We start from the raw sequence: 26,411 nt of genomic DNA on the forward strand, positions 1-26,411 counted from the left end.
CATGGTGCTTGCCTACGGAGCTGTGAGGGGAACGGCACCTCAGTACCTCCAGGCTCTGATCAGGCCCTACACCCAAACAAGGGCACTGCGTTCATCCACCTCTGGCCTGCTCGCCTCCCTACCACTGAGGAAGTACAGCTCCCACTCAGCCCAGTCAAAACTGTTCGCTGCTCTGGCCCCCCAATGGTGGAACAAACTCCCTCACGACACCAGGACAGCGGAGTCAATCACCACCTTCCGGAGACACCTGAAACCCCACCTCTTTAAGGAATACCTAGGATAGGATAAGTAATCCCTCTCACCCCCCCCTTTAAGATTTAGATGCACTATTGTAAAGTGACTGTTCCACTGGATGTCATAAGGTGAATGCACCAATTTGTAAATCGCTCTGGATTAGAGCGTCTGCTAAATGACTTAAATGTAAATGTAAATGTATATGAGTGTGTGTGTATATATATATGAGTGTGTGTATATATATATGAGTGTGTATGTACTGTATATGAGTGTGAGAGGCTGACAGGAGGAGAATAGCGCTGATAGTGTGTTTCTCAGAGACCTATGACAGGCAGGGGAGAAGATGGTAACTCCAGGGTCCGAAATTAAAATAACTTGCCACATCGACAACAGCGCAGGGCAGCCAATCAGAGGGCTGAGGCTGCAGCACTGCCAACATCAGGAGCTCAGGTAAGTTATTAAGACATGTGGCAACAGCTTTAGGACAACACCACAGGGACAGGTCCGAACTGAGGTCTACACAGAAACAAATTCAGAAGCACATTGACAGTCAAAGACTACACACAAAATACATTTCAGTTCTATAAATCATAAAGGTGGTCGACAAAGAAGTATTTCATTCCACTGGGGAACCACTTGAGATCCTTAGTTTATGGAAAAACGATGGACAAATATACCTAAAACATTTAGGGTGGGTAATAGACGCTGAAGCATTTGTGACCGACTGGCTCGATTCGGTCTTATGTGGCAAAATTTGAAATTGTGTTTTTTAAATTGATAAAAGTAGCTAGAAAATGGTATATAAAACTGCGGGTTGAGGAACAATGGAAAAGTAATTCTGCTTTGAAAGTTGATCAACTTTGAGCCCTTGAATGTTTTGGTAAACCTACTGGAGAGCTCTTCTTTGTCTACACCCATTCAACATTGTTCACACCTTCTTAAGCCTTAGCCCCACCCATCTATTTAAGGATTCACATGAGGCCGTGTACTAAACAACCAAAGATTTCAAGACTAAAGGCTGGTTTATACTACATTTCCCATTGAGGGGTTGGGTTAAATGCGGAAGACACATTTTAGTTGAATGCATTCAGTTGTACAACTGACTAGGTTACAACCTTTCCTTTCCCTTTCCACTGCGCTCTGGGCAGTACGCATGAAGCAGTTGAACACACCATTCTCCAAGAGAACTCAATTCTGCATCGCTCAGTCAGCCCTGCAATCTTACAGAACTTTGAAGTGAGCTCAACTTCATTGATGGAGGGATGGCACCATACAGGAGAGGAGAAGAGAGGAGAGCTGCAGGAGGCTGGAGGTGTAAACTGCTGCAGGACAGGTGGAGGGCTGAAGGTTTACTCACTCCTTCCCCAGTCTGACAGTGGGGCTCTGGGAATAACGCCCAGACTTTAACACAAAAGCCTCAGCTGATGGTTTACGCCAAGCCAGGGCTACAGGGAAGGGAGCGCAGAGGGAGAAAACAGCATTAAAAGTTTCTGAGGTCTAAAACTTGGGGCTTTGCACACTGACCCCGTCGTACTGCAATATCAATCCGGCATCAGACACGCTACCCTAACCAGCGCATTCCCATCTCTCTCCGTCTCTGTCTCTGTCTCCGTCTCTGTCTCTCCCTCCCTCCACCCTCTTTCTTTTGTGCTAAATGCAGGGAAGCTCAAAACATCTATCACCATCAAAGTCAGGGCGTCTCTCTCTCTGTAAATGTCTTGAGAATCCTGCAGAGCGCAGAGACGGATCAGGCAATCTCAACTCATTATCCGAGACAGGGGCGAGCGTGGGCGCCTCCCAATCTCCTCACCCCCGCACCCCCCTCCCCAGCCTCACACTCCGCTCACTGGCTCCATTCTCTAATAAGGCCTGCCTCTGTATCCCCCTTTAACCATCACCACAACCCAAGCCCATTTACTTCACACGAAACAGAGGGGAAATACACAACACACACACGCATACACACATTTACTGATACACACACATACACACACACACACACACACACAGATACACAGATATATACACTGGTACAAACACACACAAAGATCAGAAGATGCCTTTCATTTGCTGAGCGTTAATAAGGCAGTGTGTAGGGCTAGGTCTGCAGTTGGCCTGGTCTGGGCAGATGGCCTCCGTCTACAGTAACTGATGAAACCATACAGTTACAAGACTCCCAGTAACACAGCTGTCAACTGGCCTGCTGTGCTGCTACAGATGTCAACATCAAACAGGCATCAGAGTCAGACATTGATAGAAAACAGTTAGGGTGGAGATCTTTCAACTCAGAATGTTCATGAAATGCTCACCTAGTCAAAGGGATACTATGAGATTTAGAGATTTAGGTGGTTTCTCTACTTACCCAGTCTCTCGAAATCTTGCCGTATCCATTTAAAACTAGGTGAGCATCCATTAAAAAATAGATGAATTTGCTGAACATTCTGAGTTCATAGATCTCTGTCCTAACGGTTTCCTATCAATGTCTGACTCTGATGCCTGTTTGATGTAGACATGGTCTGGAACCAGAGTCAAACAAACTCACAGATACCATTTTTATGTCTGGTTGCAGTTGGGAGAATATTGAACTTGCCATATTGTTAGCTTAGCGCAGTTAATGGAAGTCTCCCGATACAGTAATCATGTCACGAATCCCTCTGGAACTTTCATCATGAACACCTGTCCCCTATTCCCACTGATTAGTACTTGTATAAGTGTGCCCTTTGGTTTCTATTGGGCTGTCGATTATTGTTACAATGTCCTTTGGTGCGTGTGAGTACCTGTGCTATGTGTTTTGGGCTTTGGTGCCCTTGTGGATTGCGCAGATGAATACGGGTCTCGTCCAGTGTGTTAATCATTGTGCGCGTATTTGAGGTACTCCTCGCTCTTTTGTTTGGGTTTCAACCCTGTGTTTTTGTTAAGTGTTTGTTACGTCTTATTACACAGCACGTTGTAATTTGGGTACAATAAAAATAACTATTACGCATTCCTGCGCCTGTCTCCCAAATCTCTTCATACCAACGTGACAAGCAGGGAAGTAGACCTTCTAACTACTACAAAGCTGGGTGGTTGGTCATATAGTCTTACAAAGATATACATAGTGATCAATATTTTATAAATGTGTTCATTTTACTGATAATCATAAGAAACAAGATTCTATCCACGTCCTCCTTCTCTGTCCCACTGTCTCATAGAGATGTATAGAGATCATAACGTATCTGTCTCAATGGTGCTGACCGTGCGCTCATAGATGACATAACAGTACAGGTACAACGTTGTGATCTCTATGCGACAATGGGACAGAACCTTTAATATCCTTAGAAATTTGGAAGAAAGGGTTCTTTGATGATTCTTTGGAAAGCAAGAAGGACTCTTTGGAAGGCAATAAGGGTTCTACATAGAACCTTATATCATATTTCCCAGCATGCCCTATTGGATGGTGATTTTCAGAATTGTTTGTTTTAATATCTGTGTTTTTGCATGTACATTGATTGGTTGCAGTTAGTAGTTTAACTTATTGAACCCATTACTTAAATGGTTGTTGCAGTTTAAATGGCTTAGGTAGGCTCCTCACAATGTTCCTAACCCTGGCAGTCGTTCTGAATGCAGGTTGTGGGTGATTTAAAAAAAATCCACTTATTGGATATCTTAACTCTGGCTGGATTCCAATAGGAATTACACATCACTTTGCAAGCCAGCATAATGTGACTTGCAGGGCTTGATGTGGCCTGTAAACCAGGAGATTCCTAACACCACTGTGTTAGGGTATAACTATGCCCTCAAAGAAAGGCCTTGTGATATATGTAATGTATTGTCATAAAGAATGTCATTTTAAAGGGTGATAAGGCTGGTGGAACTGTTCACATAGTTCTAGGAAGAAACCGTCATAGTTGGTTAGAATGTAGGTATATGGGGCGGCAGCGTAGCCTAGTGGTTAGAGCGTTGGACTAGTAATCGGAAGGTTGCAAGTTCAAACCCCCGAGCTGACAAGGTACAAATCTGTCATTCTGCCCCTGAACAGGCAGTTAACCCACTGTTCCTAGGCTGTCATTGAAAATAAGAATTTGTTCTTAAATGACTTGCTTAGTTAAATAAAGTTAAAATTAAACAATTAATAAATATAGGGGTAGCACTCTTGTGAAGAAGAGGCAGAAGACTCTAACAAGCCAGATTTGACTTGGGGGTAGAGATGCTAGAAACATCTTTACCTTGACTTCTGTATAGCCTTAACCCTAAACCAGGTTATTTGGAACAGAGACACAAATAAAGTTGTATCTTTACTGGATGGGAAAAAATATCCTCTGGTTAAACAAAAAATATGAAAAAATATGAACAGGTGAAGGGTCTATATAATACATGTATCTATTTGTGTAGAAAGAAGCCATGAAAACCCCCATGCATCCACTGAGTCAGAGCCTATCGTGAACACGGACCTTCTTGGCTGCGTCAATGCACTGCATGTACGTTTTGGCCAGGTCAGAGCATTGCAATGTCTGCTCCCGGTTCTCCTTGTAGCAGTTGAGGATCTGGGACTGCAGGTTGATGCACACAGACTCTGTGTTCCTCGCTCTGTGGACACACACAGACAGACACAGGTCACGGGTCAGCCCAGAGGTCATCAAAGAGATACAGTTTCATGATTTTTATGAGAACACAACCAGCAACATATGTAACATTACTACAGTGTATGAAATTAAAACAAGAGGCTCCCACGCTGAGGTCTGTCCAACGCTGGTCAGACCAAGCTGACTCTACACTCCAAGACTGCTTCCATCACGTGGACTGGGACATGTTTCGTATGGAATATTGACGAATACGCTGATTCGGTGTGCGAGTTCATTAGAACGTGCGTCGAAGATGTCGTTCCCATAGCAACGATAAAAACATTCCCTAACCAGAAACCGTGGATTGATGGCAGCATTCGCGTGAAACTGAAAGCGCGAACCACTGCTTTTAATCAGGGCAAGGTGTCTGGCAACATGACTGAATACAAACAGTGCAGCTATTCCCTCCGTAAGGCTATTAAACAAGCTAAGCGTCAGTACAGAGACAAAGTGGAATCTCAATTCAATGGCTCAGACATAAGAGGCATGTGGCAGGGTCTACAGTCAATCACGGACTACAAGATGAAATCCAGCCCAGTCACGGACCAGGATGTCTTGCTCCCAGGCAGACTAAATAACTTTTTTGCCCGCTTTGAGGACAATACAGTGCCACTGACACGGCCTGCAACGGAAACATGCGGTCTCTCCTTCACTGCAGCCGAGGTGAGTAAGACATTTAAACGTGTTAACCCTCGCAAGGCTGCAGGCCCAGACGGCATCCCCAGCCGCGCCCTCAGAGCATGCGCAGACCAGCTGGCCGGTGTGTTTACGGACATATTCAATCAATCCCTATACCAGTCTGCTGTTCCCACATGCTTCAAGAGAGCCACCATTGTTCCTGTTCCCAAGAAAGCTAAGGTAACTGAGCTAAACGACTACCGCACCGTAGCACTCACTTCCGTCATCATGAAGTGCTTTGAGAGACTAGTCAAGGACCATATCACCTCCACCCTACCTGACACCCTAGACCCACTCCAATTTGCTTACCGCCCAAATAGGTCCACAGACGATGCAATCTCAACCACACTGCACACTGCCCTAACCCACCTGGACAAGAGGAATACCTATGTGAGAATGCTGTTCATCGACTACAGCTCGGCATTCAACACCATAGTACCCTCCAAGCTCGTCATCAAGCTCGAGACCCTGGGTCTCGACCCCGCCCTGTGCAACTGGGTACTGGACTTCCTGACGGGCCGCCCCCAGGTGGTGAGGGTAGGCAACAACATCTCCTCCCCGCTGATCCTCAACACGGGGGCCCCACAAGGGTGCATTCTGAGCCCTCTCCTGTACTCCCTGTTCACCCTCGACTGCGTGGCCACGCACGCCTCCAACTCAATCATCAAGTTTGCGGACGACACAACAGTGGTAGGCTTGATTACCAACAATGACGAGACGGCCTACAGGGAGGAGGTGAGGGCCCTCGGAGTGTGGTGTCAGGAAAATAACCTCACACTCAACGTCAACAAAACTAAGGAGATGATTGTGGACTTCAGGAAACAGCAGAGGGAACACCCCCCTATCCACATCGATGGAACAGTAGTGGAGAGGGTAGCTAGTTTTAAGTTCCTCGGCATACACATCACAGACAAACTGAATTGGTCCACTCACACTGACAGCGTCGTGGAAGAAGGCGCAGCAGCGCCTATTCAACCTCAGGAGGCTGAAGAAATTTGGCTTGTCACCAAAAGCACTCACAAACTTCTACAGATGCACAATCGAGAGCATCCTGGCGGGCTGTATCACCGCCTGGTACGGCAACTGCTCCGCCCTCAACCATAAGGCTCTCCAGAGGGTAGTGAGGACTGCACAACGCATCACCGGGGGCAAACTACCTGCCCTCCAGGACACCTACACCACCCGTTGTTACAGGAAGGCCATAAAGATCATCAAGGACATCAACCACCCGAACCACTGCCTGTTCACCCCGCTATCATCCAGAAGGCGAGGTCAGTACAGGTGCATCAAAGCTGGGACCGAGAGACTGAAAAACAGCTTCTATCTCAAGGCCATCAGACTGTTAAACAGCCACCACTAACACTGAGTGGCTGCTGCCAACACACTGTCATTGACACTGACCCAACTCCAGCCATTTTAATAATGGGAATTGATGGGAAATGATGTAAATATATCACTAGCCACTTTAAACAATGCTACCTTATATAATGTTACTTACCCTACATTATTCATCTCATATGCATATGTATATACTGTACTCTACATCATCGACTGCATCCTTATGTAACACATGTATCACTAGCCACTGTAACTATGCCACTTTGTTTACTTTGTCTACACACTCATCTCATATGTATATACTGTACTCGATACCATCTACTGTATGCTGCTCTGTACCATCACTCATTCATATATCCTTATGTACATGTTCCTTATCCCCTTACACTGTGTATAAGACAGTAGTTTTGGAATTGTTAGTTAGATTACTTGTTGGTTATCACTGCATTGTCGGAACTAGAAGCACAAGCATTTCGCTACACTCACATTAACATCTGCTAACCATGTGTATGTGACAAATAAAATTTGATTTGATTTTGATTTGATTTGATTTGATTTGATCAGTGACATTGCAGTTTTCTGAAAAACACTTCAGGTGATTGACGTGAAGGAAACGGGAATAAAATGGTGTAAGTTAAGGAAGCTAGATGACAACCCATGACCATCTGAACTTTTCTGCTATTTTTGAATCATCTCAAATGAAACTGTTTCCACATTGTGCCTGAAAAGGAAGCCCCCCGTTTCACATAAACACACACTCAGACTCCACATTACATACCAATACACAGAAACACACTCAGACTCCACATTACATACCAATACACAGAAACACACTCAGACTCCACATTACATACCAATACACAGAAACACACTCAGACTCCACATTACATACCAATACACATAAACACACACTCAGACTCCACATTACATACCAATACACAGAAACACACACAGACTCCACATTACATACCAATACACAGAAACACACACAGACTCCACATTGCATACCAATACACAGAAACACACACAGACTCCACATTACATACCAATACACAGAAACACACACAGACTCCACATTACATACCAATACACAGAAACACACACAGACTCCACATTAAATACCAATACACAGAAACACACACAGACTCCACATTACATACCAATACACAGAAACACACACAGACTCCACATTACATACCAATACACAGAAACACACACAGACTCCACATTTACATACCAATACACAGAAACACACACAGACTCCACATTACATACCAATACACAGAAACACACAGACTCCACATTACATACCAATACACAGAAACACACTCAGACTCCACATTACATACCAATACACAGAAACACACACAGACTCCACATTACATACCAATACACAGAAACACACACAGACTCCACATTACATACCAATACACAGAAACACACACAGACTCCACATTACATATCAATACACAGAAACACACACAGACTCCACATTACATAGCAATACACAGAAACACATACCAACATCCCCCATCGTGTACAAATGTCTCCCTCCCCATCCCGTGGACACTTTAGTGGAATGAATGGATGGGAAGAGACAGGTTAAACTGAATTACCAGCAGAGAGGATATTTATTAATAGAGCCTGTGACAAGCGTGGCATTGACTAACACAACGATGATAAATAACCTGATACCGCAACTGGAGGAGGAGGCAGGGAAACACAGTCACCCTGGCAATCTTATAGCAGTGATGTCACTGAGCCTCCAGATTCCTGTAGACACAGAGTCAATGGTGTGTGGTTGTGTCTACCGAAGATGTTGACTTTAACATGGGGGGGTGCTTAGTACACTACAGTACCACCTCCATCTATCTACCACAACTAACGCACCGCTACAGATTAGAAATTATGAAAATAGGGATAAATCCTTCCTAATTCAACGAATCAAGTTGAGTTGATCAAATCAGACTGATTTCACAGATTGGATTAGCTTGTTGTAATATGATATGTGATATGTAACATAATTGGTCTCTGCATTCCTGTCCCTCGCTGATGGAGCTCTGTGGCAGATTCATTGCCAGGTTGCCATGCTTAATGAAATTTGATTGATTAAGCAGAGTCATGTGCGTTAAACCCTCCCATCCGCTCCGCGGCTGCTGCCCTGCACTCCAACTGCTACTATCAGAGGACCATTTGACACTGCGCTTAATTGAAACCCAAATTAAAGCCCGGGCTCAGCTTTGATTCAGCGCGCAAGTCAACCTCGGCATTTCAATTAAAGCTCATCCAATGCTACCATCACATCACACAGCATATCACCAAACAGCAGAGCGATATGTTATCGCTAGCGTTTCCTTGTGAGTTGCTTGTCTTATCTGAACAGTCAAGAGAAAGAAGAGAAAGCTCCATCAATCCATGTTTAAGGGATGATGCCTTTGCGTATCAGATCCCCCTGTTTTACCCACTGCTGAAGCTCTTCCTTCCTCTGTTTAATCACACTAGGAGCAGAGAAAAAGACTAAAGCAGCGCTGTTTTTTGTGCTGGGAAGATAAGGAACTCTCCTTTAATTTAAAATAAACTGCCTTCATCAGGGAAGGAAAAGCTCCTGACAGTGCAGGAGGTTTATTAAAGGGGCCTGAAGCAGAAAATTGGTTTGCCGCAGCCAAAGCTGAACCGAATTGAACCAAATTGAAGGTGAGGCCTTAAATAAAAAATATTAACTGAGCCGATTATGCCACTTTGAGCGGAGCAGGCCATGCATATGAGCAGTAATTTCTGAATTCAAAATCTGTGAGTAAATATAACGGAACACTGAGAGATTAGGCCTTAATTACTGTCGATTCCCATTATTTTTTGTCTCCTACAGCAAACGTGCAGTGGCAGAACAAAGGCCAACTTCTGAAAGTACGCCGAGCTTAGATAGGCAAAATGAGAAATGAAAGACTAGAAATCAAATGGGAATAAGAAAAACAACTACTACAAAAGGTTCCATTAGCAAGCCTGCAATGTGCATATTCAAGAAAGAGATTGGAATCAAATCAATGGAAATGCTAAGCAGCACAAACACACAGAAACTCCAAAGAGAGTGTGTTGGATGTGATTGGCTAGAGGCAGAGAGGGCAGAGGTCATGTGTGTGCTAGGTCTGCAGCTCATAGTGCTTCAGGTGCTATCAGATGGAGTCTGAGAGGAGAGGCACCGGTATCTCTATACAGCTGCTGTTGTGGGCAACCAGCGCTCGCTCAAATCACAGAGAGAGTAGCTACTGTACCGCCTTGAGATAACTCTGCTCTGCCATCCTCAGTCAAGCCACAGCAGATTACTGCAATAGGCAGATAAATAAATTAATCACACTGGCTTTACACTGTAAATCCACCAAACTTTATCTGCAAGGGAATTCAGAAGGGGCTGAAATTAACTAGAGGCCCCAGCTCTGACAGCTTTCACATTGACTGAGCTGAGGTGGGCAGAGCAGGCCTCCTCTCCCTCACCCTCCCTACATTCTCCTCCTTCTCTATCCTCCTCCTCCCCTCCCCCCCAGCCAATCTCACCTGCCTGGCCCCTCTCCCTCCTCTCCTCTTCTCCACACGATCCTCCCCCACTTAAGCCTGTCAGGTCTGAAGGGGCCAGAGGCAGACCGCTGAGGGCTCAGGTCAAATACAGGCAGGGTTCTGACACCGCTGACAATTACTACCGCAGAGGCCTGACTTGTTAGACCTCTGGGTTAGAGTCGCTTGTAAGTGTCTGTCTCGCATGTAAAGATTCACATCCTAACCTGGAGGGGGTCACCTCTCCAATGGAATGTCCCCTTCAAAGCCATGTTTATCCAGTCTAGCTCACACACACATACATACACACACAGTGTAGTGAGGTGGCATAGTCCTGGTTTGACCATGGTGTCATTTGCTGTAAAGGACTGGTCCAGCTGTATAATTCACCACTGTGTCGTGGATCACAAGGTTGACAGAATCTTTTTTTTATGTCTCTTTCATTTGAACCACAATTACAGGGAAGATGTGTGTGTCAAAATCAGAATCCTTATGACTTCTACTAAATAGTCATCTTTTATGCATGACACTTACAGCATTGTTGCTGTTAGCACAAGACTACTGTATCATGAATGATCATGAACAACAGCTGTGGTACTGTATGATGGTAGTGGTAGTGGTGTTACCGTGCTACAGCAGCAAAGGAGAGGAGAGTGGGCTCAGAGCTGGTCCATGTGTGTGGTCAGCCAGTGATGACTGCCAGTTTTACACTCCCTGGACAGCCTGTGTCTTCTATAATGAGGGCTTTTTCTCTGAGAGGCCATAACACCAGCAGCAAGAACAACAAGAGCAACGTCTGTCTTGAGCTAACTAATTGGCCACTGTTGTTAGCGGTAGCTAGCTCACTGTGACTGAACGCTGGACACCTCATATTTTGTTTATATACTGTTTACTTACTGTGTATGTATATACTGTATTCTCGACATAGTTCATCCTAATTTACACTACCATTCAAAAGTTTGGGGTCACTTAGAAATGTCCTTGTTTTTGAAAGAAAAGGCCTAGAAGGCCAGCATCCCAGAGTCGCCTCTTCACTGTTGACATTGAGACTGGTGTTTTGCGGGTACTATTTAATGAAGCTGCCAGTTAAGGACTTGTGAGGCATCTGTTTCTCAAACTAGACTATCTAATGTACTTGTCCTCTTGTCCTCTCAGCTGTGCACCGGGGCCTCCCACTCCTCTTTCTATTCTGGTTAGAGTCAGTTCGCGCTGTTCTGTGAAGGGAGTAGTACACAGCGTTGAATGTGATCTTCAGTTTCTTGGTAATTTCTCGCCTGGAATAGCCTTCATTTCTCAGAACAAGAATAGACTGACGAGTTTCAGAAGAAAGTTGATTGTTTCTGGCCATTTTGGGCATGCAATGCTGATGCTCCAGATACTCAATTAGTCTAAAGAAGGCCAGTTGTATTGCTTCTTTAATCAGAACAACAGTTTTCAGCTGTGCTAACATAATTGCAGAAGGGTTTTCTAATGATCAATTAGCCTTTTAAAATTATACATTTGGATTAGCTAACACAACGTGTCATTGGACCACAGGAGTGATGGTTGCTGATGATGAGCCTTTGTACGCCTATATAGATATTCCATAACGAAAATCTGCTACAATAGTTTCCAGCTACAATAGTCATTTACAATATTAACAATGTCTATACTGTATTTCTAATCAATTTGATGTTATTATAATGGACAAAAAATGAGTTTTTCTTACAAAAACAAGGACATTTCGAAGTGATCCCAAACTTTTGAACGGTAGCGCACCTACCACTGTACATACCATTTTCTTAATATCAATACCACACAGCAGCTCGTATACAGCTAGTTCTGTGTTGCCTTTCGTTTTCACAGAGGGGAGCTCCTCAATACCAATGCTTTTCTGTTTACCTCAGAAAGGTCTGCAGTGCATTGGTATGTTGCCAAGCTGGTTGTGGTGCAGCCAGCAAGGCTGTTCCATCAAAGATACACACCTTTGTCAGGGCGGCTCACAAGGTGTGCATTACATTACAATCACAACACAGCACTCTAACAGCCACACTCCAAGACCACAACTAACTACGGAGTGCTTTGAGAACTACTTCACTTTACCCGTCACAATACAGCACATTATCTCTCTTCAATTGACGACTTCAAATAGGTAAAGTATCTGTCAGATAGGTAATGTCTGATACGAGAGATAAAACAGCAAGAAGACAATGGGCACTAGGTTTTGAGTGCCCTGTGCTCTGCTCTGTGTGCTAGAGAGGGAGTGAAGTCAGGAAGCAGTGAGGGACAGAGAGGGAAAGATATAAGAGAGCAGCCTTGTCATGCTCCAGGAGAGTTGGGGCTTGGGGAACTGCAGCTGAGACAAGGCATCAGCGTGCACACAGGGAAGACAAGCAGGGACAGGACGCCCCTGGCAAACCTTCTCCAAGTCTAGGGATTAAAACCTGGATTAAAACATCACACCGTGGAGGAGGCTGGCAGGTAGGAGCCCGGCAAACTGCCACTGTCTGCTTAAGCTCTGGTAGTACAGCTCAGGAAAATGACAATTTACAGTACGCAAACACAGCCCAAGCCTTGTAGCCCAATTCAATACTCTACACTCTCAGAAATAAAGGTGCTATCTAGAACCTAGACTGTCCCTGTGGGAGAACCCTTTGAGCAATCCTTTTGGTTCCAGGTAGAATCCTTTTCACAGAGGTTTCTACATGGAACCCAATAGGGTTCCGCAAAGGTTTTTCCCATAGGGAGAGCCGTAGAATCCTTTTGGAACTCTTTTTTTCTGAGAGTGTAACCTTAGACCTAGTCTTGCTGCATAACCCCCGACCACATCCTGGCCTCCATTCCACCCTAACCCTTCCCCCAGCCCAACTGCAACTGTCTTCTTTTGATCTCCTTACCTCAGAGTCTTCACTCAATCTAGCCTTCACCTGGTTGGCCAAAACTGGAATAGGAGACACTGGAAGGCTCTACAAAACCATAGAACCTGAAAAAAACACTGTCTGAGACCATCACTGTACTGGAGACAGGGTACGAACACTTACGGAAGAGAGATCTTGCTCTGATCGTATTGCCATCTGATGGGAGCGTGCGTTGCCATGTCTCCTGCCTGGGAGGGAGTCACTTCCTGGCTGACGTGGCATCAGACGGCAACACACTCACATGAGCTTAGAAGCTCAAATCCCTGATTAGAGGCCTTCAGTAGTTTGCAGCGAGGAGCAAGGTTAGCACAGAGTATACAAGGAGAACAGCAGTCCCTAACCACCTGCCACCATGCTTATACATACTGCTTAATTTACACATGCAGAAGAGAGAAGAGCTGACTTCCCCTAAGACTATAGTGCATTTGAAAATGTTTATCTCAGATTGTACTGCTACTCCTCTCTATTTTTTTACTTTTGAATGGTCATTAATTTACTGATGTGATACTGGTATAGGCCTTTTGAATGATCATTCATTTACTGATGTGATATTGGTACAGGCCTTTTGAATGGTCATTCATTTACTGATGTGATACTGGTACAGGCCTTTTGAATGGTCATTCATTTACTGAAGTGGTACTGGTACAGGCCTTTTGAATGGTCATTAATTTACTGATGTGGTACTGGTACAGGCCTTTTGTCCCCCACTGCAGTTAGTTACGAATAAAAAAATCACTTGTGATGATTACTCTTGTGCTCCCATATCTACAGTCGAGGGTCTCCCCGGCAAAATAGCACAGCATTATGCTATTGCTTTATTCTACTGGGGAATTCTATAAGTTGTATAGTGAAACGCCTGGAAAGATGGACCATTTAAATGAAGTGTTTTTAAAAAAGAGGTTTAAGCTGATTACAATGGGATTGAAAGAACAGCTGTTCAATACTCATCATAACCATGTAAACGCTGTAATGTGCACAGTGTGCAGAATTGAGATCAGTCTTTGAAAAACATGCCATGGTAAATGCATTAGAAATAAGAAGGAAGGCAAGTAAAACTGGTAGGATATGTGATAAGGTTAATCAGGAAAGCTCTCATTTGGACACAACATTTAAATATACAGACAACTGCCTAAATAAAGGAAACACCAACATGGTGTCTTAATCGTTTTCATGCTCATCAAACCATTCAGTGACCACTCCTGCCCTGTGGTTGGGGGCATTGTCATCCTATGGGGGTATAGTCATGATAGCCAAAATCATGGAAAATAATGGCCTGCCCAGCATTTTTATACAGGACCCTAAGCATGTGTAGGTGAGTTAAAATGGTTATTCCATCAAACTTCATATTATTAGAATAGTACACAACGCAGAACAGAACAACCAGGTTGAGGGTCAGGTGCCCAAGCCCACGAACTGGAATATTCCAAGTTCAGACAGAAGGGGGAGTCAGATCGCTATGATCGCCAGGAACTTTACTTTGGTGTCTATTTTTAATTGTTGTGCTACTGGTGCTGCCTGTTGATGTTAGGTAGGCAGCTACAGTAACTGAATGATGTTAACATCTTCTGGTAGTACACCCTGGTATACTCGTAGCTCCTGTTCTCCTCAGTCCGAGAAAACACTGAGAGAGAAAGGTATGTGTTGCAGATTACTCCTTTGTAGAAGTCCATAACGTGAAATAAATCAAACATCCCAAGGTCAATGCTGTAGATATTGTTATAAGGGAGTGTGAGATTATTGAAACATGTAACTTTCAGAGTTGTATTGTTGTTATTGATATAGTATATATAGTTTACAGAGTGCAAAAAGTTATTGCTGTTGCTAGCTAGCATGCCTTTCTGTGAAGCAAACAGTTAGCTGTGCTGCCGACTGATGCTAGCGTTGCATTATGGGAAATGTAGTTTTAACCATCTAAGGTTTGAATGGATTAAAGGCAATTTCATGTTGTAGCTTATTTGTATTACAGTGTTTTTGTACATGGGTTGTTGTATTTTAATACTGTCAACACTGAAAGCACCTAGCAATGTATTGGGGATGTGAGACAGGATATGTGTTTTACCTTCATGCTCCTGTGTAGAACAACTTGTTAGATGGTGCATTGGAGACTGTGTTCCTGTCCTGCCTTTTCATAATACTATTGCAGGTATGGCTCTATTGTCTAGGAATTAAGACTATACATTCTTTGTGTTAAAGATGGGTTATTATTTATTTTATACATACATTATGGCTTTATGTATGAATGTGATTGTGTGAGTCTGAGAAAACACTGAGAGAGAACAACTTGTCAGATGGTGCGTTGGAGACTGATGTGTTCCTTTCCTGTCTTTTCACAATACTATTGCAGATCGACATAAAAGCCAGAAAGCCAGCCGTGGTGTCGATCTTCATTTCTTGGTTCTCCTGTGGTACATATAAAGACCACTACACATGGTGGGATGTTAATTGCTTAATTAACTCAGGAACCACACCTGTGTGGAAGCACCTGCTTTCAATATACTTTGTGTCCCTCATTTACTCAAGTGTTTACATTATTTTGGCAGATATTTGTAGGATTCCCTATTCTGAAATAAATCAACAACTTCACTGTCATTTGTGAGTCATTTCCAAGCCTCTCATAATTCTACAGGTGAAAAGGACATTATGTAATATTGATTAATAAAACAATATTGGGCATAATGAGTGTAGTGTGTACGTTTTTATTAATCTGCATTAATTCCATGTGTCTCAGATATCCACTTGCTCAGAGGGAACGTTAGTCTGAGTCTCCAGCCCAGGCACAGGTGAATAGATCCTGTCATACATATGTCATTCTCCAGTTTACCAGATGTGGAGCTTATGATGCCCAATACACCTACAGATGTTTCCCAGTTAGGTTAAAACTTCTTAGGGATTGGCGTCCCGTCAACGGGACAGTTGTAAATCATGCAGCGCCTTTTGTCACCATCGCAGATTTTAGAGGAACAACAAATGTCGGTACATATAAGTGTCTTATATCGGCTGAAAGCTTAGATTCTTGTTAATATAACTGCACTGTCCAATTTACAGTAGATATTACTGCGAAAAAATGACATGCTATTGTTTGAGAGCTCCTAACAACAAAACACTACAATCATCTCCTTAGTCCTGATCACTTTGAGGGAGAGGTTGTTATTCTGGCACCACACTGCCAGAATATTCTCCTCATAGGCTGTCTTGTCCTTATTGGTGATCGGCAAACTTAATGATGGTATTGGAGTTGTTCCTGGCTGTGCAGTCATGAGTGAACAGGGAGTACAGGAGGGGACTGAGCATGCACCCCCGAGGGGCCCCAGTGTTGAGGATCAGCATGGCGGATGTGTTGTCACCTACCTTCACCACCTGGGGGTGACCTGTCAGCAAGTCCAGCATCCAGCTGCAGAGGGAGGTGTTTAGTCCCAGGGTCCTTAGCTTAGTGATGAGCTTTGAGGGCACTATGGTGTTGAACGCTGAGCTGTAGTCAATGAATAGCATTCTCAAATGGGGGGTCCTTTTATCCAGGTGTCAAAGGGCAGTGTGGAGTGTAATAGAGATTGCATCATCTGTGGATCTTTGGGGCGGTATGCAAATTGAAGTGGGTCTAGGGTTTCTGGGATAATGGTGTTGATGTGAGCCATGACCAGCCTTTCAAAGCACTTCATGGCTACAGACGTGTGCTATGGGTCGGTAGTCATTTAGGCAGGTTGCATTAGTGTTGTTGGGCACAGGGACCATGATTGTCTGCTTGAAACATGTTGGTATAACCGACTCAGACAGGGAGAGGTTGAAAATGAAGACACTTGCCAATTGGTCTGCGCCTTGTGTATGTTGACCTGTGTAAAGTTCTTATTCACGTTGGCTCCGGAGAGCGTGATCACATAGTCATCGAGAACAGCTAGTGCTCTCATGCATGTTTTAGTGTTACTTGCATCAAAGCGAGCATAGAAGTAATTTAGCTCATCTGGTAGGTTTGTGTCACTGGGCAGCTCCCGGCTGTGCTTCCCTTTGTAGTCTGTAATAGTTTGCAAGCCCTGCCACATCCAACGCGAGTCGGAGCCGGTGTAGTAAGATTCGATCTTAGTCCTTTATTGATGCTTTAACTGTTTGATGGTTTGTCGGAGGGCATAGCGGGATTAGAGTGCTGCTCCTTGAAAGCTGCAGCTCTACCCTTTAGCTCAGTGCAGCTGTTGCCTGTAATCCAAGGCTTCTAGTTGGGTATGTACCTACAGTCACTGTGGGGACGACGTCATCAATGCACATATTGATGAAGCCAGTGACTGATGTGGTGTACTCCTCAATGCCATCGGATGAATCCCGGAACATGTTCCAGTCTGTGATAGCAAAGCAGTCCTTTAGCTTAGCGTCTGCTTCATCTAACCACTTTTCCATTGAACAAGTCACTGGTGCTTCCTGCTTTAATTGTTGCTTGTAAACAGGAATCCGGAGGATATAAATATGATCAGATTTGCCAAATTGAGGGCGAGGGAGAGCTTTGTACGCGTCTCTGTGTGTGGAGTAAAGGTTGTCTAGAGTTTTTTTCCCCTCTGGTGGCACATTTAACATGCTGACGGATTTAAGTTTCCTGACATTAAAGTCCCCAGCCACTAGGTGCGCCGACCTCTGGATGAGTGTTTACCTGTCTGCTTATGTCGGTATAGAGCTCATTGAGTGCGGTTTTAGTGACAGCATCGGTCTGTGGTTGTATGGAGACAGCAAAAAAAAATACAGATGAAAACTTTCTAGGTAGATAGTGTGGTCTACAGCTTGTCATGAGACTCTACCTCAGGCGAGCAAAACCTTGAGACTTCCTTAGATATTTTGCACCAGCTGTTGTTTACACGTATACAGAGACCGCCACCCCTTGTCTTACCAGAGGCTGCTGTTCTATCCTGCCGATACAGCGTATAACCCATCAGCTGTATGTTACTCATGTCGTTATTCAGCCACAACTCGGTGAAACATAAGATATTACTGTTTTTAATGTCCCGTTGGTAGGATATGCATGCTTTTAGTTCGTACAATTGATTTTCCAGAGACTGTACGTAGGCCAGTAGTATGGATGGCAAGGGCAGATTAGCCACTCGCCAGAGGATCCTCACAAGGCACCCCGATCTCTTTCCGCAATATCTTTTCTGTCTCTTTCTCCTGTGAATGACGGGATGAGGGCCTGTTCGGTGTCTGGAGTAAATCCCTCTCGTCCGACTCATTAAAGATAAATTCTTCATCCAGTACGAGGTGAGTAATCGCTGTTCTGATTTCCAGAAGGACTTTTTGGTCATAAGAGACGTTAGTAGCAACATTATGTACAAAGTAAGTTACAAACAATGCGAACACACTAATGAAATAGCGCGTTTGGTTAAGAGCCCATGAAACGGTAGCCATCTTCTCCGGCGCCATCTTCAACAGTGCCATCTTCAATCTCCATGGAAACCAAAAGCACATCAGTCGTTGGTTCATTGTATACAAACTCTTCTACCATTCCGACAACAACATCAATTACTGTGATTTGTACTGGGAGACAAAACGGGAGGAACTAGTATACAATCGCTGTGTAATTTACAGCAAAGCCGAGATGAGAAATCGATCTACAGTCTACATGGATCCATCATAGATCTAGTAGAACACATTCAAGTGTTATAGCTTTTTCAGGGCAAACCAATTGTAAATCACTTTGTCTGTGGTGTTGGGTTGTGCTACAGAGGGACTGTACTTCCACAGGTAGTACATTGTAGCAAGTTTTACTGTAGAGTCTGGATGTGAACAGAACTATACAGGTGGACAAGTGGTTCTTCTTACTTTACAAGAGCTTTGGATTTTGTGGCTTGGTCGTAGAACTGTTTCTTGGTTTTCTTGTATCGATCCAAATTCTGAAATAAACAAATAAATATTATGAGAAAATACTGAAAGAAACAGGTAAGGTTAAGGTTACTGTACAGTTCATATGATGAAAGAAAATAACATGATCCCTCATAAAATGCACATCTACTACGCCCCAACACGTACTAAATACATACAGTGTATCCAACTACAGCCAACAAGCTTTCAATAATGAGATGGGTCGTTTTTTCCCCCCAACATTGTAATGCATCTACGTATATGTACAGCGACCAACTGAGCCTACACACCTCGCCGATTCGTTCAACAACCATCCATAGACGGTCAGGTTGGCTGTAGTTGGACAGATGTGGAAAAACCTTCAGAGTGATGGCATAAAAAAGAAATGATGATACAATCCATGAATAATTCAAATGTTTGGATGTTAATACAAATACGACTATAATCAGTATCACCTCCTTATTTGTCCACCATCCCAGATCATTGCCTTAGGTAACAGCCAATTCATTTAACAACTGCATATTAGCTGATGCAATTCTTGTTAACTGCCTTGTTCGAGGGTACATAGGAACTTTAATAGGTTTTATTGGCCATCATGGGGTAGTTCGTAGATGTTCTGCTGGCAGTCAGTCAGGCAGACTGGGGAGGGATCAGTGAGCCTGGTCACAGACACACGGTCTCTTCATTGTGCTATGCTATAAAGACTTTCACAGAGACCATCATCACCCACACAGTACTCAGTAACAGTTCTAATTACTGCTGAGGAGACTCTGGTGTAGCCACCACATTAGCCCATATCATATAGGCACTGGCCCATAGCACAGTGCCTCAATTCCCCAGAAGCAAATCTTGCATGCCCTGGCCAGCTATAGTCTGTTACGAGAGACTACATGTCACTGTATCGTGGGGGTAGCCGTTGGATTCTCAACCAATGGTGTGGCTACTTCCCAGGTGGAGTCTCATTTCTCTAATTACTCCTGACAGGCAGCACCTCAGTTTGATGAGGTAATGACCGTGCCTCAGAATGCCATCCTTAAGCCCAGGCTAAATGGGCTTCCCTTAATTATTTCTGATATTCGTCTTTCCGACTGAGAGAGCGAACCGGGGGGATTTGAGGTGAGCAGCGCAGGAGAGTGATGGGAGCATCGCTGAAGCCCAGCCCTGAATCCCCATCAATTCACCAGGTGCCAGTGGGGTCAGTCTCTCTCATATTTCACACAATCTGAACCCTACACAAGTCATCTCAAGGCGAGGGAGATGACAGTGGAAACAGAGGAGCCCCGCTCGTATGCATTCACACCAATTCAACTATCACAGGACAAATTATCGTCCATTTGACCCCCATCCTCTCATCTTCTCCAATCATGGGAAGGGAGGAGGAAAGGAGGAGGAGTCTGAGTCAGCCCAGGCCCACTGCTTTGCCTCATCTCCCGTTGTCTGAACTCTCTCTGAAGGCCCCATTAAGAGCTGCTTGTCATGTTTGTCATTTATTGTCATGTCTTGTCCCTGTGCTCCCCATGCTATTCGTTTCCCTCTGCTGGTCTTGTTTGGTTCTATCCCTCTCTCTCCCCCTCCCTCTCTCACTCTCTCGCTCTCTCTTCTCTCTGTCGTTCCGTTCCTGCTCCCAGCTGTTCCTATTCCCCTAATCATCATTTAGTCTTCCCACACCTGTTCCCGATCCTTTCCCCTGATTAGAGTCCCTATTTATTCCTTTGTGATCCGTTCCTGTGCGGTCGGTTCCTTGTATTGTATTCACCATGCTGTGATTGCGTTTCGCCCTGTCCTGTCGTGTTTTTGCCGTGATTGTGTATCACCCTGTCCTGTCGTGTTTTGTGCCTTCATCAGATGCTGCGTGTGAGCAGGTGTCTCAGTCGACTACGGCCTGCGCCTACCCAAGCGACCTGCAGTCTGTGGCCGCTTCTCCAGTTGTTTTCCCTCTACAAATCTAGAGGATTTCTGTTATTCCGTTTTGGACTTTAATAAACTCTGTTTCTGTTAAGTCGCGTTTGGGTCCTCTTTCACCTGCATGACAGAAGGAACCGACCAAGGAATGGACCCAGCGACTTCAGACGCTCGTTACACTGCCGTCGAGATCCAAGGAGCCATGCTCGGCAGACACGAGCAGGAATTGTCTGCTGCTCGCCATGCCGTGGAGAACCTGGCCGCTCAGGTTTCCGACCTCTCTGGACAGTTCCAGAGTCACGTCTCGTGCCACCTGTTACTCCCTGGCCTGCCGAGCCTCCAGAACCCAGGGTTAATAACCCACCTTGCTACTCCGGGCAGCCCACTGAGTGCCGCTCCTTTCTCACGCAGTGTGAGATTGTGTTCTCTCTCCAACCCCACACATACTCTAGAGAGAGAGCTCGGGTTGCTTACGTCATTTCACTCCTTACTGGCCGGGCTCGAGAATGGGGCACAGCTATCTGGGAGGCAAGGGCTGATTGCTCTAACAGATTCCAGAACTTTAAAGAGGAGATGATTCGGGTTTTTGACCGTTCAGTTTTTGGTGGGGAGGCTTCTAGGGCCCTGGCTTCCTTATGCCAAGGTGAACGGTCCATAACGGATTATTCCATTGAGTTTCGCACTCTTGCTGCCTCTAGTGAGTGGAACGAGCCGGCGCTGCTCGCTCGTTTTCTGGAGGGACTCCACGCAGTGGTTAAGGATGAGATTCTCTCCCGGGAGGTTCCATCAGATGTGGATTCTTTGATTGCTCTCGCCATCCGCATAGAACGACGGGTAGATCTTCGTCACCGGGCTCGTGGAAGAGAGCTCGCATCAACGGTGTTTCCCTGCTCCGCATCGCAACCATCTCCCTCCTCTGGCTTTGAGACTGAGCCCATGCAGCTGGGAGGGATTCGCATCTCGAATAAGGAGAGGGAACGGAGGATCACCAACCGCCTGTGCCTCTATTGCGGAGTTGCTGGACATTTTGTTAATTCATGTCCAGTAAGAGGCCAGAGTCCATCAGTAAGCGGAGGGCTACTGGTGAGCGCTACTACTCAGGTCCCTTCATCTAGATCTTGTACTACTATGTCGGTCCATCTACGCTGGACCGGTTCGGGTGCTACATGCAGTGCTTTGATTGACTCTGGGGCTGAGGGTTGTTTCATGGACGAAGCATGGGTTCGGAAACATAACATTCCTTTCAGACCGTTAGACAGGCCTACGCCCATGTTTGCCTTAGATGGTAGTCATCTTCCCAGTATCAAATTTGAGACACTACCTTTAACTCTCACAGTATCTGGTAACCACAGTGAGACTATTTCTTTTTTGATTTTCCGTTCACCGTTTACACCTGTTGTTTTGGGTCATCCCTGGCTAGTATGTCATAATCCTTCTATTAATTGGTCTAGTAATTCTATCCTATCCTGGAACGTTTCTTGTCATGTGAAGTGTTTAATGTCTGCCATCCCTCCCGTTTCTTCTGTTCCTACTTCTCAGGAGGAACCTGGCGATTTGACAGGAGTGCCGGAGGAGTATCATGATCTGCGCACGGTCTTCAGTCGGTCCCGAGCCAACTCCCTTCCTCCTCACCGGTCGTATGATTGTAGTATTGATCTCCTTCCGGGGACCACTCCTCCTCGAGGTAGACTATACTCTCTGTCGGCTCCCGAACGTAAGGCTCTCGAGGATTATTTGTCTGTGTCTCTTGACGCCGGTACCATAGTGCCTTCTTCTTCTCCGGCCGGGGCGGGGTTCTTTTTGTTAAAAAGAAGGACGGTACTCTGCGCCCCTGCGTGGATTATCGAGGGCTGAATGACATAACGGTTAAGAATCGTTATCCGCTTCCCCTTATGTCATCAGCCTTCGAGATTCTGCAGGGAGCCAGGTGCTTTACTAAGTTGGACCTTCGTAACGCTTACCATCTCGTGCGCATCAGAGAGGGGGACGAGTGGAAAACGGCGTTTAACACTCCGTTAGGGCATTTTGAGTACCGGGTTCTGCCGTTCGGTCTCGCCAATGCGCCAGCTGTTTTTCAGGCATTAGTTAATGATGTTCTGAGAGACATGCTGAACATTTTTGTTTTTGTCTATCTTGACGATATCCTGATTTTTTCTCCGTCACTCGAGATTCATGTTCAGCACGTTCGACGTGTTCTACAGCGCCTTTTAGAGAATTGTCTCTACGTAAAGGCTGAGAAGTGCTCTTTTCATGTCTCCTCCGTTACTTTTCTCGGTTCCGTTATTTCCGCTGAAGGCATTCAGATGGATTCCGCTAAGGTCCAAGCTGTCAGTGATTGGCCCGTTCCAAGGTCACGTGTCGAGTTGCAGCGCTTTTTAGGTTTCGCTAATTTCTATCGGCGTTTCATTCGTAATTTCGGTCAAGTTGCTGCCCCTCTCACAGCTCTTACTTCTGTTAAGACGTGTTTTAAGTGGTCCGGTTCCGCCCAGGAGCTTTTGATCTTCTAAAAGAACGTTTTACGTCCGCTCCTATCCTCGTTACTCCTGACGTCACTAGACAATTCATTGTTGAGGTTGACGCTTCAGAGGTAGGCGTGGGAGCCATCCTATCCCAGCGCTTCCAGTCTGACGATAAGGTTCATCCTTGCGCTTATTTTTCTCATCGCCTGTCGCCATCTGAGCGCAACTATGATGTGGGTAACCGTGAACTGCTCGCCATCCGCTTAGCCCTAGGCGAATGGCGACAGTGGTTGGAGGGGGCGACCGTTCCTTTTGTCGTTTGGACAGACCATAAGAACCTTGAGTACATCCGTTCTGCCAAACGACTTAATGCCCGTCAAGCTCGTTGGGCGTTGTTTTTCGCTCGTTTCGAGTTTGTGATTTCTTACCGTCCGGGTAGCAAGAACACCAAGCCTGATGCCTTATCCCGTCTGTTTAGTTCTTCTGTGGCTTCTACTGATCCCGAGGGGATTCTTCCTTATGGGCGTGTTGTCGGGTTAACAGTCTGGGGAATTGAAAGACAGGTTAAGCAAGCACTCACGCACACTGCGTCGCCGCGCGCTTGTCCTAGTAACCTCCTTTTCGTTCCTGTTTCCACTCGTCTGGCTGTTCTTCAGTGGGCTCACTCTGCCAAGTTAGCTGGTCATCCCGGTGTTCGAGGCACTCTTGCGTCTATTCGCCAGCGCTTTTGGTGGCCGACTCAGGAGCGTGACACGCGCCGTTTCGTGGCTGCTTGTTCGGACTGCGCGCAGACTAAGTCGGGTAACTCTCCTCCTGCCGGTCGTCTCAGACCGCTCCCCATTCCTTCTCGACCATGGTCTCACATTGCCTTAGACTTCATTACCGGTCTGCCTTTGTCTGCGGGGAAGACTGTGATTCTGACGGTTGTCGATAGGTTCTCTAAGGCGGCACATTTCATTCCCCTCGCTAAACTTCCTTCCGCTAAGGAGACGGCACAAATCATTATTGAGAATGTATTCAGAATTCATGGCCTCCCGTTAGACGCCGTTTCAGACAGAGGCCCGCAATTCACGTCACAGTTTTGGAGGGAGTTCTGTCGTTTGATTGGTGCGTCCGTCAGTCTCTCTTCCGGGTTTCATCCCCAGTCTAACGGTCAAGCAGAGAGGGCCAATCAGACGATTGGTCGCATACTACGCAGCCTTTCTTTCAGAAACCCTGCGTCTTGGGCAGAACAGCTCCCCTGGGCAGAATACGCTCACAATTCGCTTCCTTCGTCTGCTACCGGGTTATCTCCGTTTCAGAGTAGTCTGGGTTACCAGCCTCCTCTGTTCTCATCCCAGCTTGCCGAGTCCAGCGTTCCCTCCGCTCAAGCGTTTGTCCAACGTTGTGAGCGCACCTGGAGGAGGGTGAGGTCTGCACTTTGCCGTTACAGGGCACAGACGGTGAGAGCCGCCAATAAACGCAGGATTAAGAGTCCAAGGTATTGTTGCGGCCAGAGAGTGTGGCTTTCCACTCGCAACCTTCCTCTTACGACAGCTTCTCGTAAGTTGACTCCGCGGTTCATTGGTCCGTTCCGTGTCTCCCAGGTCGTCAATCCTGTCGCTGTGCGACTGCTTCTTCCGCGACATCTTCGTCGCGTCCATCCTGTCTTCCATGTCTCCTGTGTCAAGCCCTTTCTTCGCACCCCGTTCGTCTTCCCCTCCCCCTCCCGTCCTTGTCGAGAGCGCACCTATTTACAAGGTACATAAAATTATGGACATGCGTTCTCGGGGACGGGGTCACCAATACCTAGTGGATTGGGAGGGTTACGGTCCTGAGGAGAGGAGTTGGGTTCCGTCTCGGGACGTGCTGGACCGTTCGCTCATCGATGATTTCCTCCGTTGCCGCCAGGATTCCTCCTCGAGTGCGCCAGGAGGCGCTCGGTGAGTGGGGGGTACTGTCATGTTTGTCATTTATTGTCATGTCTTGTCCCTGTGCTCCCCATGCTATTCGTTTCCCTCTGCTGGTCTTGTTTGGTTCTATCCCTCTCTCTCCCCCTCCCTCTCTCACTCTCTCGCTCTCTCTTCTCTCTGTCGTTCCGTTCCTGCTCCCAGCTGTTCCTATTCCCCTAATCATCATTTAGTCTTCCCACACCTGTTCCCGATCCTTTCCCTGATTAGAGTCCCTATTTATTCCTTTGTGATCCGTTCCTGTGCGGTCGGTTCCTTGTATTGTATTCACCATGCTGTGATTGCGTTTCGCCCTGTCCTGTCGTGTTTTTGCCGTGATTGTGTATCACCCTGTCCTGTCGTGTTTTGTGCCTTCATCAGATGCTGCGTGTGAGCAGGTGTCTCAGTCGACTACGGCCTGCGCCTACCCGAAGCGACCTGCAGTCTGTGGCCGCTTCTCCAGTTGTTTTCCCCTCTACAAATCTAGAGGATTTCTGTTATTCCGTTTTGGACTTTAATAAACTCTGTTTCTGTTAAGTCGCGTTTGGGTCCTCTTTCACCTGCATGACACTGCTGCTTCTTAAATGTTAATTTATTTTATGAGGCTGTGAGGAGGTTCTCATAACAAGCAAGGAACTACAGCAGGGACTGTTATTGTGTGAGCACCGGTCCAGGAGATTGTGATGCTTGCAATTAAATGCAGATTTACCAAAGAGCAGTGACCCACTGTGGTTCTCTGGAATCAGTGTTCTGTAGCTACATTATGCATGGCTAAAATTATTAACCCATTTATGTAAGTGAAAATACGTTTGTGTCTGTGCATTTGTGTGTGGGTGTGGGTGCATGAGAGAGTGTGTGTGTGTATGTGTCTGTTTGTGTCTACACTACAATGAGGGCTGACAAGATGAGACGTGGAAGTGGGATTACAGACACATTGACCCAGATACTACAGTACTATTGGATCTCCTTCTTAGCCATTACTGACTGATCTCCATTCAG

General features: G+C 45.7%; 1 protein-coding gene across 2 annotated transcripts in view; it reads right to left on the reverse strand.

Annotated features, from left to right (window-relative positions):
• LOC124045085 (MICOS complex subunit mic25a-like) overlaps window positions 1–26,411 on the reverse strand; it is a 63,320-nt gene that overhangs the window by 12,368 nt on the left and 24,541 nt on the right. The window contains exons 3-5 of one of the 2 annotated variants that reach the window (XM_046364316.1): window positions 19,414–19,482; window positions 19,085–19,155; window positions 4,665–4,800 (exon numbers count right to left, since the gene is read on the reverse strand). In XM_046364316.1, coding sequence (XP_046220272.1) covers window positions 4,665–4,800; window positions 19,085–19,155; window positions 19,414–19,482 — 276 coding nt within the window. The remainder of the gene's footprint in view (window positions 1–4,664; window positions 4,801–19,084; window positions 19,156–19,413; window positions 19,483–26,411) is intronic. The other variant, XM_046364317.1, reaches the window with a different exon arrangement.

This window comes from Oncorhynchus gorbuscha, linkage group LG10, assembly GCF_021184085.1.
Source record: "Oncorhynchus gorbuscha isolate QuinsamMale2020 ecotype Even-year linkage group LG10, OgorEven_v1.0, whole genome shotgun sequence".
Classification (NCBI taxonomy): Eukaryota; Metazoa; Chordata; class Actinopteri; order Salmoniformes; family Salmonidae; genus Oncorhynchus; species Oncorhynchus gorbuscha.